General features: G+C 41.8%; 1 protein-coding gene across 1 annotated transcript in view; it reads right to left on the reverse strand.

Annotated features, from left to right (window-relative positions):
• Positions 1-94: 94 nt before the first annotated feature.
• The window catches only part of nelfb (negative elongation factor complex member B), an 11704-nt gene continuing 674 nt past the window's right edge, over positions 95-11124 (reverse strand). Inside the window, exons 2-13 of the mRNA XM_008417370.3 lie at positions 9866-10026; positions 9664-9763; positions 8287-8517; positions 7862-8047; positions 7665-7777; positions 7485-7587; positions 6378-6473; positions 5203-5345; positions 4914-5020; positions 4626-4767; positions 2578-2686; positions 95-562 (exon numbers count right to left, since the gene is read on the reverse strand). Coding sequence (XP_008415592.1) covers positions 392-562; positions 2578-2686; positions 4626-4767; positions 4914-5020; positions 5203-5345; positions 6378-6473; positions 7485-7587; positions 7665-7777; positions 7862-8047; positions 8287-8517; positions 9664-9763; positions 9866-10026 — 1662 coding nt within the window. The 3' untranslated portion in view covers positions 95-391. The remainder of the gene's footprint in view (positions 563-2577; positions 2687-4625; positions 4768-4913; positions 5021-5202; positions 5346-6377; positions 6474-7484; positions 7588-7664; positions 7778-7861; positions 8048-8286; positions 8518-9663; positions 9764-9865; positions 10027-11124) is intronic.

Below are 11124 nucleotides of genomic sequence, written 5' to 3' on the forward strand. Positions count from 1 at the left end.
GCTAGGCAATGTAGCACTTACATTGCTAGTGGTTTGCCAAATAATGTGATGCAACACTGCTCAAGATCTGAACCAGCATCATAGGAAAGAATAATGAGTTTTGTAAATAACTGTTTATTTACACCACTGGCACAGATCAAATATTTCACACAGATAACCGAGTCATGTATGAAAATACTATATTTCTACACAAAAATGAAACAATTGTAGAAAAAAAAACATCCAAAAGGAAAATAATCAGATGCTGAATCACAATGCAAGAGAGAAACATCTAACACCTACAGAGGGTGACAGAGAAAAAAACTCATCCAGCACAGAAACGCATAACGTCCATCTGGCCAGCAGCCAGTAAAAGTATTTCCTCCCCAGCCGCCTTCGCTGGCGGCCCCCCTCAGACCGGGGTGGTTGGGGCGGAGGCGGAGGAGGAGGAGGAGGTGGGCACCGTCACAGGATGCAGCCCCAGGTCCAGAGATGTAGGCTCGTCTGGGGGCGTCGGACTCTTCTTGTGGGCCTCCAGCTTCTCCGTCAGCTGACTGTGCAGCTCCTTCAGCGGCTCACTGCACTGTAACACACAGCATGGCAGAATGAGTCAGCATGCAGGGGAACGCATGAGAGCTGAGCTCAAAACAGCTTCAAGGATCCTAATCATCTAATATCTCCATTACTTTATGATACCATCCATCCATTTTCTGCCGCTTATCCGGGGTCGGGTCGTGGGGGCAGCAGCTACTTTATGATACAGGGAGAGTTATTAGGGTTTATATTCAGAAAGCTTTTAGAACCAATCTGAAGTGACAGATTTTAAAGAAACCTAACAGAAGGTTGACCATTTGACACAAGCTGCGTTTCCATTGACCATGGAATTGTGTGAATCAAAATTACAAAAATATATTTGCTTAATGGAAACGTGGCAATTTTAGAAAAACTCCCATTTTTCTATAAAAGGTTTTTGTGCTATGATGAGGTGGTTTTTCCAGCCGTATCAAAATAGACGTACTTCACAAAACTGGAAAGGAAACACTTTTTTCCTTTTCCTTTTCCTGACTGTTGATCACAAGACACGTGATCAACAGGTGTTACTACTGGAGAAAATCACAGAGAAGATTTTCTCTTCGTGAAAGAGAAAATTGTACAGAAATTCCTGTACAAATTTGTACAGGAAGTACTTCCTACTTCCTGTCCTACTACTACTACTTCCTATGACAGGAAGCAGTAGGAAAATGTTGGTTCGTTTTTGGTTGTTGGACAATGTGCAGCTGGCTCCAACAGAGCTCTCACAGCGTCACACAGTTTATACAAAGTTGTGTATCATTCCAACATATTAAACTTTGTGTAAAATCTCCCTCTACAAATGACATAGCCACTCCCAAGTATAAGGGGCTGGTCAGTCCGACACTTGAATAAGACGCAGACGTCTCTGATAAACGATGAGCGCTAGTTCTATGGCTAAATTGTGAATATAATCTCATTTAACTGTTTACATCCTTTGCTGCCATGATTTTTAATGACTTATCATGTGAATAAACTATTCAGTTGTGGTTTTAATTTGACTTCTTAATGGGAACACCAAAATGGCGAATTTGTTTTTTTTGACATTAGTAGAATGTAGACAGATTTGCGCACATTTGTACTCAGGCTATTCCTAGACAAATAACGTCTGACTTCCACTTTCCCCTGCCAGTGGCACTGGTGCATGGTCAGACTGCCCCAGCTGTTGCTACTATCTAGTAGCTTGCTACCATCAGTGTGTGAATGTGTGTGTGTGGATGGATGAATGACTGAATGGAGTGTGAAGTGCTTTGGGGACCTCTGGACTTGATTAAGTGCTATTCAGGTACAGGTCATTACCATTTCTGTGGCTCTAATCAGCCTTTTATATTTAGATTTATGGTACAAAGGCTGATCTTTGGAAACAAGGCCTGATAGCATGTTTGAGCTACAAAGCATCTCTGACACAAAGACAGACAGTTACCTGTCCACTCTCTGTATACAAGAGCAGAGGTCCAGAAAGTATCAGCCAGGATCTGAGCCGTCTCATCATCAGGTCAGCACTGTCCAAGACTCTGAACCATCCCTCATTACATCATGGCCCACATTTTTCAAGCATTTAACTTTAACCTGATCCAGAGCAACACATGATTCTGGGAGACAATCAGTAACAACTTTCCACAGTCACTCAGGAGATGAGGGAAAGGTAAGTGTGTGACATCAAGACTGTGAGTTAGATGTGGAGCTGAGTCTGGGGCTGCTGGTGTGAATCCTCAGAATAGGAACTTTGCACAGGCTCATAAGATCATGTAGGTGTTACTGTCAGGGCCTGAGACAGCCTGAGTCGAAGCTACTGCAAATCTCTGGGATGAGAAGAAGTCAGGACAAAGGAGGATTTTTATTAAATTTGTAAAAAGAAAAAGTGTTAGATCTAACAAGGTAACAATAGACAACTTTCTCAGAGACAACTCTCTGCATCCGCTGCGCCTGATCAGCCCTACTTTCATGTCGAGACCTAAGCATGCTGAGACTTCCTGTTTACCCTGGAATAAATGAGCTGGAAGTGGAAACCGTGGAAACCATGCCTACCTGTTTTGGGGGCTCCAGTGTTTGCATCAGCGTTTCCAAATATGAAGGCAGCACTTTGTGGTGGAGATGCAGCAACATGCGCAGAATGTGTCTGTGGACGTTTTCTTTACTGTGAAATAAACACACACGCACACACAGAAACTGTCACATGCGTTCCCAGGTAGAAAGCCATGAGTGAGAACGGATCCTACATCCCATAATGAACAGCCAAAATCATTTCATTTCCTACTAAACCAGTCTGGTCCTTCTGAATCTTTTAGTGGGAGCAGTCTTAAATAGAAATGACTAAAGCATGTGTAACCTCTCTATTATAGAATACAATCGTTTTATAAACATGTGAATTAAACTTAGATTTCTTTAAAAAAAAAACGGCAAACCTGAAATGATGTGGAATAACTTCTGTTTGGAAAGTTTACAGATGGATGGAAATATTTCTCACTCATCTGTCTCCTTATAAATAAGCCTGACACAATAAGATAAATTAAAATAAGCTCAATAATTTCCCTTTGAGTGATTATTTGTTTATTTTCCTCCTGTCTCTCTTTCTACCAGCCCAGATGACAAAATGCCCCGCCCCCTCTCTCCCTCAGCTGAAGGTTGAATGAAGCAGTTCTTGCATTATTAGGCCTTTATCACAATATTAATTGAAAATGGTCTCAAAACACACAGCATAACCGGCTTATGACTAACTTCTTACAACAATGACGATGGAAAAACTAATCACTCTTCAGGATTGTAAACTCTGTACTAAAAACAGGAAGTGATGAAGAGGAAGAACCATATCTATATGGAACTTGAGGTGAAAGACATGCCTCATGTTTCCTGTTGGTAAGTCAGTGTTTCTGCAGTGTGACGAGAAGCTGCAGGAGGAACAGACCGACTGATACACCGACACCAAAATCTACTATAATAACACTGCAAATCCCAGAATGCTCTGCTGGTGTGTTGGGGCATCAATCAGGATCCACCAGACAACACCCCCCTGTGCCAATGTTCATTAGCGACCTAATGCTAACATCAGTCCCATCAGCAGAAGAAGGGATGTCTGTCTTGAAACAGAGTTCATCTCCTAAAATGATCAGTTGCATTTATGACTTTTCAAAGTCTTAAATACTTAAGCAAAAATAATTAACCTAATAACTCATTAAGTAGTTAACTCACATTATAAAGGGGCAGTATTATGCAAAATCAATTTTTTTTTACTTTACATATTTAATGTTAATCTCTCATCAAAAACATACCTAGAGTGTTGCCTTGATTCTTTCATGCAAGTCTGAGAAATCCTCTAATCTCCACGGCAACCGCTCAGTTGTGCAGAACACATAATTGGACCTAGCACTGCCTTAAAACTGCAGCTCCTCCCCAGAGTTGCAGTTTCCATGCTTCTGCCTCACAGATAACCTCTCCCAACTCTGCGCTTTCAGACTAGCCAGCAGCAATTAGCTGATGTGTAGTGGAACTACACATCAGCAGAACTCATTACAGGAGCTACTTCTCAGTGAAATGTCGGTAAAAGCATTAAAGGGTTAACAGAGGTGTGATGTTGTGATGACTTCCTGACAGCGGTGTTTCAGAAAAAGCAGGAGTTTTTAAAGAGACAGAGGTCCAATCTCAAGAAATTAAGAAGCAAAATTTCTTACAAGTCATTGTATATGTATATGCAGCATTTTTATAACAATTGAAGGTAACATAGTTACTTTATTGTGCTATAAAATGGCACTATGAGCCTGGAAAATACACAATAGACATATTTAACTTTAAGGAAGTTAAATATGGTTTATTTAGTTGGTCCCTCACTTCAACGCCTTCAAATACAGTGCAGAGTCGACTTCATGACGGCTGCTGCTGATGATGTTACAGACCCTGCAATTAACTAGAGAAAACATTTTAATAACGTCCCACAACTAGTGATAACATGACTGGATATTTGAGTATGTATGTACGACTCTGACCATGTGCTGAATAAGAAAATGAAATAAATGTACACTTGTGAATCCAGATCCAAATTATTGCTGAAGTGATCATGGCAGCAGCGAGAGGAAACTAACCTGGAGAAGGAAGTGAGAAGGAAGCTGTCGAAGACAACAGAGCAGAACTCCTCTGATCCAAACTCATCAGAGAGCAGGGTGAGGTGAGCAGTCAGCAGGTGCAGGAAGATGTCACCAAAAGCCATGTCATTGTAGGTCTCCACTACAGGCCAAACACACACACACACATATGGCCTCAGAGATGGGCAGACCCATGCACCGTCCAGGTCTCTAATCATGAATTAAACAGAGAACTAGTTGGGATGGTTATTCACCACCTACAGACTTTATGAAATGAGCGATGCTCACCCAGAGCAGGCAGCAGCCGCTGCAGGGCGTTCCTGTTCCTCAACTTGGCGATGTGCAGAACGTAGTAGAGCCCCATTTCACAGGCCACTCTGTTGTCCTGCAGGTATCTGAGGCAGGACACACACACACCGTTACACACACCCTCCTTACTCTGCTTTATGTTTCTGTCCGCCATCACAAAAACTAACGAGTCCATGTGTTGGCTCGATGCACATTTCAGCAAAGGTTGATATAGAAAAAATAACTTCCACAGAAGTTGCTTCACATGATCAGACTCCCTGGGCTTCACCTGATGAAGGCATCTGGCAGGCTGGTGGGATACGTCAGGGAACTTTTCTCGTCACTGGGAAGCTTCTGCTCTACTATGAAGGTGTGATCGTCAACAACCACAGACATCATAGCAGGCAGGAAGCGGGTCACCACCTCTAAATCCTGATCAAAACAACAAACAAAAACATGAACAAATAGTTGAGTGAAAGGAAAAACTTCTAAGATGTATTATTAACACTTTTCTCCTTTCTTATACGATTAGTCCTTATTTAATTCAGAGTCCTGGAAGATGATCAGAACTAGACTGTAAGAAGACAAGCAAAGCAGGTCTTTTAACTCCAACGGGCTGGTTGACACAATTAGCCTTTAAAAGTGAAAAGTGAATCTATCATGATTCTCTACCAGGCATCCATACTGCCTGAAGGCAAACACAAAAAGGCTTCGTCTTCATCTTAATGCGACTGGATTGTTGCGCTGCATGCCTGCATTGTGCAATCACTGCTGAGGTCGGACATTTTAATGTTTTCTAAAAGGTCCTGATTTTTAGAAAACAAAACTGTGGATGAGTAGACCTCCATTGAGCATGCTGCATGTTCTCCTGATCAAAAGCAAACTAATAACAGGCATACTGAGAGGTTTAAAACCTGCTGTTTATTCTTTCATTATCAGCCAGCAGAGGATCAACTGTACACATCCCATGCAGTATCTGTCAAACCTTGTCATCTGCACGTTTCCAAAAGATTTTTTATATCAGAACTTCATACTTTTCCCAGACACAAGTTTTTGTCTACTATAAATACAAAAATTCACAATTAACCCTTTCATGCATGAACTATGATCCTTTGTGTCAGGATGTTTTTCCACTTTTTTTTTTTCTTAAGGCATAAAAAAGGTAGGAAAAAAAATTGTAAAATAAATTGTTTTTTTTCTTTTTAGGTGATCAATTGTAATTTTCTCCAAATACAAACTTGTTATTTGAAAAATACATCAGCAGTATTGTTCTTTAGGGGTTATCTGATGTCATAATTTTTTTTTTACCTGCAAGAGTCGTCTACAGTAGAAGGAGGGACCGGGTCAGTTGGCATGATTTTTGTCTGTAGGCCATATTGGATTTAACAAAAATAATTTCTTGCATTTGCAGCTGATAGCCAGTAGTTATAGTGTATTTGATGATGCCATAGTGTGAATACGCACCAAGCGAGGCTCCTTAAAGACCTGGCTGTCGATCATGTCCCACGCTCCCTGACCCAGAGACAGCATCCTGAGGAGCAGCAGGAGGTCTGGGCTGTCCTGTTCACACACACACACACGCTCATTACAATGATACTGTAGAATAAAACAATAAAGTTAGAAACTGAAAAATATCTAAACAGTGTGTTGATAAAAAGCACAACTACTAATACCATCCATCCACACTATACACACACACACACTTAACGGGCAGCCAGTGTAGTGATGGATTTGACCACCTGATGCTGTCAACCTCAAGAAGACATGGTCGATTTTGGAGTTTGGAAGAATGCTGAAATATTCCTTAACTTATTTTATTACCACAGGTTAGAAAAGAATCCTTTCCATTATCTAAATTAATTGAATTATTTTTTACTTTGGTTGAGCCTCTTGCCTGGGGTGACTAGACCAACTGCAACTGCTCCACCATGAGTGGCTAACACTAAAGTGTGTGTGAGACCTAATGTGACTGAGTGGCCTCAGTTTGCAATTTCTGTCTTTTGGAGAAAAAAATCTTCAGATATTGAGTATCTGGAAAGTATTTACATATTTATCCACATTTCACATTCAGGGCTGTTCCAAATTGTATTAAGTGAATAAATTTTCTCAAAATCATCAAAAAAGTGTTTTTAAGAGTAAGACTCTTAAAAGACATTTTTCCACATTGTCATCATGGGATATTTCACAATTGTTTGAGTGAACCTGTATCTTTGCAGCTTTTGGGGCCTTCGGGGCAGTGGGTCAGTACCACATCCTGCTGGGAAATAAATCCAGCCCCTCTGCAGCTGTTTGGAGTTCATCAGTTGATATTTTAGTTTTCTTTTTTTTTAAGTATTCTCATCTTTTGAGACACTGAACTTTTATTACAAGAAATAAAATCTTGACATATTTCACTATATGTATGAGTATAATCCAAATGTCAGGAAGCATTGAAGAATATTCAGATTTTTTGAGCTGTTCTTGCATACTTTCGAAGCAGCTTCAGGGAAAAGCTTTAAGAAGTTTTACAGCCTGTTGTTATTTTTTAGCCATCCTACATAAAGTGGCCGTTGTCTTTCAGACCAGCCTCACCCTGGGTAAAGCGTCCTGACTCAGCAGCTCCTGTACGTTCCTGATTATACTCAGGACCAGGGTGTTGCAGGCAAATGGGTCACACAGGATCATGGACAGATCTCTGGAACACACAGAAACTCTTTAGTGACAGAAACATCCCAGAGCAGACCCTGCCAGTGTGCTGAAGCCGTTGGCTACCCGAGGACCTGCTCCTGGCCCTTCTTCACACCGTCCAGGAAACCCTGCAGCTCTCTGGCTCGTTTGCTGTCCACAAACTTCTCTCGGATGCAGGCGTCCAGACACCAGGTGAACTGTGATGACAAACACCAAAGGATTTAGCAGAGGGGGCAGGCCCGGCATTATTTGGGCGTGGGGGTTTGTGGGTGGGAGCTCGCCTTGTGGCAGGGGTCCACAGAGCAGATCTCACTGATGTCCAGGTCGTGCAGAGACATCAACAGCTCGGCTCTCAGCGTGCAGTAGTGGACGTTCCGCGTCCGCAGGAAGAGCGTCCGGAGGAACTGCAGCACCATGTCATACAGCTTCACGTTCTTCCCAATCATCTGGGTCAGCTTTAGCACCACCTGCAGGCCGAAGAGAAGCGGTTCATAGAACTGCTGAAAACCTCCTTGGATCTTGAATTTCCTCTCTGTGGGTCAGCAGGACATTTTTAATCTAATGTTTAGTTTTTGATTTACAAGCACTGTTCCTGGTAATTCTTTTTTGTTAGATCCTTGATATTAATTGTTTATTATAAACTTAAAATTTGATAGCTTAATGGTGGGAGCAAAGTACAGCCAGAAGGCAGGTCTGGCCGACTCACCTCGCCCTGGCGCCGGGTTTTGGGCGTGGGACTGAAGAAGTTGTGAAGGATGGAGAGGTCGCTGCTGAACAGGGCTGCTTCCTTCTCCACGATGTACTGCTTCAGCAGGGGGGACACCTCGTCCCCGAACAGAGCCTGGTTGTCCTGCCAGATCTGCCTCTTCACCTCCACAGCGCACACCTTGTACAGCTCTTTGTCAGCCATGACCATCTTCAGCTTCTTCTCTGGTACCTGCAGAGTGGGATGAGGATAAAGATTGGGTCTTGATCTTTTTTGTCAGCTTGCTGTTGCCAAAGCTGCGTGTTGCTGGTACACATATATTTATCAGAGAGATTCAAAACCGCCATTTAATTGATGGACACCTGGAGCAAATAGTAAGGAGTGAATAGAAAACGTTTCTCAGAACTGAGGAGGTCACACTCACCACCAGCAGTTCGCCCACCAGTACTGACCTGTCAGAGTTAAAGCGACTGCTATGATTCGTCCAAAAGGAATTTCTCTGGAGAATTGATGAGCAGTTATTAACAGAGGTCCACTGATTACAGTTTTCGGGCCAATCACTGATCATCGCTCTTTAAAAAGCCTCACCTGCCAATTTCAATTTTGCCTGATACAGATTTTTTGTCTGGAGAAAAAAAGGAAAAAAAAAAACAACAATTGCTAAATATAGCAACAACGTCACTATGTTGGCAACTTTAGATGAGACCTGGCCTTCTCTCATGGCAGAGCAAAATGGGACAGTGGCAGATTTAGGACCAATTTATTGGTGCACTTCTATAAATTGGGGGTGGACTCATGAAATAAATCAGACCAGAATTTTGGGAGATGGTTTATACTTACATATAACCCCGATTTTATTCCCTGATCTTTTCTACCTCAGCAAAGATCTAAAAATCAGCCACTGTCCTCTTCTGCTCTGCTGTGAGAGTCTGACTGACAGACCAGGTCATGTCTGTATGTTCACATTTAACAATAAACACCACCCAGAGCTGGCAACGCTCGCTATTTTTAGCACCATTTCAGACAAAAAAATCAGTATCAGCCAGAAAACAATAATCGTTGCACCCCTACTATAAAAACTGAATAGTAACAGTTTTTAATATTCAGTTAATAACTGATGGTATAATGAGCCAGTGCAGATGGTTTATTATACCATCTAATATAAACTAAAAGCCTAAAGCAGAGTGGATTTTAAGGAACATCTGAAAATGTTTGTATCCGTTTTTGTGAATGTTAGACAGTTTTACATCACCAGCATCAGCAGGAAGTTGGTGTCTGGTTTCCTCATCTGACTGGAGGATATAAACCATTAGGGCAACCTCACTGTTACCTGGTGGAGGGACGTTAGCTTGGATATCTCTAAGCAACAGAGCTTACTTTGGGTAGATGCTTCAGCACCTGCATCACCACTGGCTGTATGGAGGGCATTTTCACCAGAGGAAAGCTCTTCTCCAGGAGCTCTTCAAGCTTCCCGTATCTGGAAAAAAATGGAAAAACACAATACAATCATGGACTCCAGCTTTCCATTAGCTCTCACAGCGCTCCGCTTAGGAAGCATCAGAACCACGCCAGGACTCACCGGTCTTCATCCTTGCCCTCTGCAATGACGGCGACTTGCTCCATCAGCTTCTCTCGAAGCTCGTCGAAGACAGACTGGTGGAACTCCAGCCGCGGGGTCCCGTGAAGGTCGAGGAAGGGCAGAGCGGACTGCAGCGTTGGCAGCAGGATGCCATTCTCCATCTGCAGTCAAGAAAGAAAGGCAACAAGAACTCATAAATCTGAACTGTACGAGTCAGTTGAACACATTCACCTCCTTACTGGAACATTTTTCAATTTTACTTGAGTAATATCGTTATGAGCCATCACTACTCTGGCTACTCTACAACCTGGAATAATTTTAGTCAGCTTGTTTCAACCAAACATGCACCAGACACAAATCTACAGTTTATGTTGAAGGTAAAAATTCTTCTTTCCACACCAGCTTTGTTGTTTTAGTGTTGCTTTCTATTTGATGAGCATGCAGTGCCATTAGGAGGCCAAGTGAACATACAACAGACAGTTGATATCACTGGGGGTCACTACCCCATTAACTCATATGCAAGCTATGTTGAAAAAAGTGACATGGAAAAGTGTTTCTTCTGTCTGGATATGTTTTTGCTTAGGCCTTTAAAATATCAGAATTTGGGAGAATTCAAATAGAAAATGTAATTAATTAAATTTAAAGTTTCTCTAGACATTAGAACTTGTATCCAATAACTTGTATCCATGGAGGAACTGTGGAGCAACTGTTGCCCATCACACACACATTTTGGTTATGTCCTTTGGTCAAAAGTTCTGGAAAGAAGTATTTGATAAAGAGATGGTTCAAGAGAATATCCTACAGGTGTTTGATGAAACCAGCCACACCATCATATAAGATGTGGATCCAACAAGTTTGGGATGTTTGCAAAACGCAGCAAATTCCACATGTGTTACATGTTCAGAGAGGCTGTTGGTTGGTCCTGTTGGTTAACCAGTGAAGTCAGGTAATTCACCTGACTTCTGTCACAACATGACAGAAGGATTCCGACTGGAGGAAGAGTAAATAATGCTTGTGTTTGCTGTTAGTGCTTGTTAATTTTCTTATTCAACTATCATTTACGTGTACAGCAATGACTTCTTTGTGCAAATGAGGGCTTTCTCTGTCAATGCCCGGAAATCTACGAATAGAACTTATTTGTACCTTGGTCAAAAGGTATTTGACCATCAAATATAAAACAGAAACGTAATTACAGCATATCTGCAAGCTTTTCTGGGCCAGAATATTAGCAAACAATAATAATAATGATAATAATAATT

The sequence above is a fragment of the Poecilia reticulata genome, chromosome 9 (genome assembly GCF_904066995.2).
Source record: "Poecilia reticulata chromosome 9, P_reticulata-male-v2, whole genome shotgun sequence".
NCBI classification, from domain to species: Eukaryota; Metazoa; Chordata; class Actinopteri; order Cyprinodontiformes; family Poeciliidae; genus Poecilia; species Poecilia reticulata.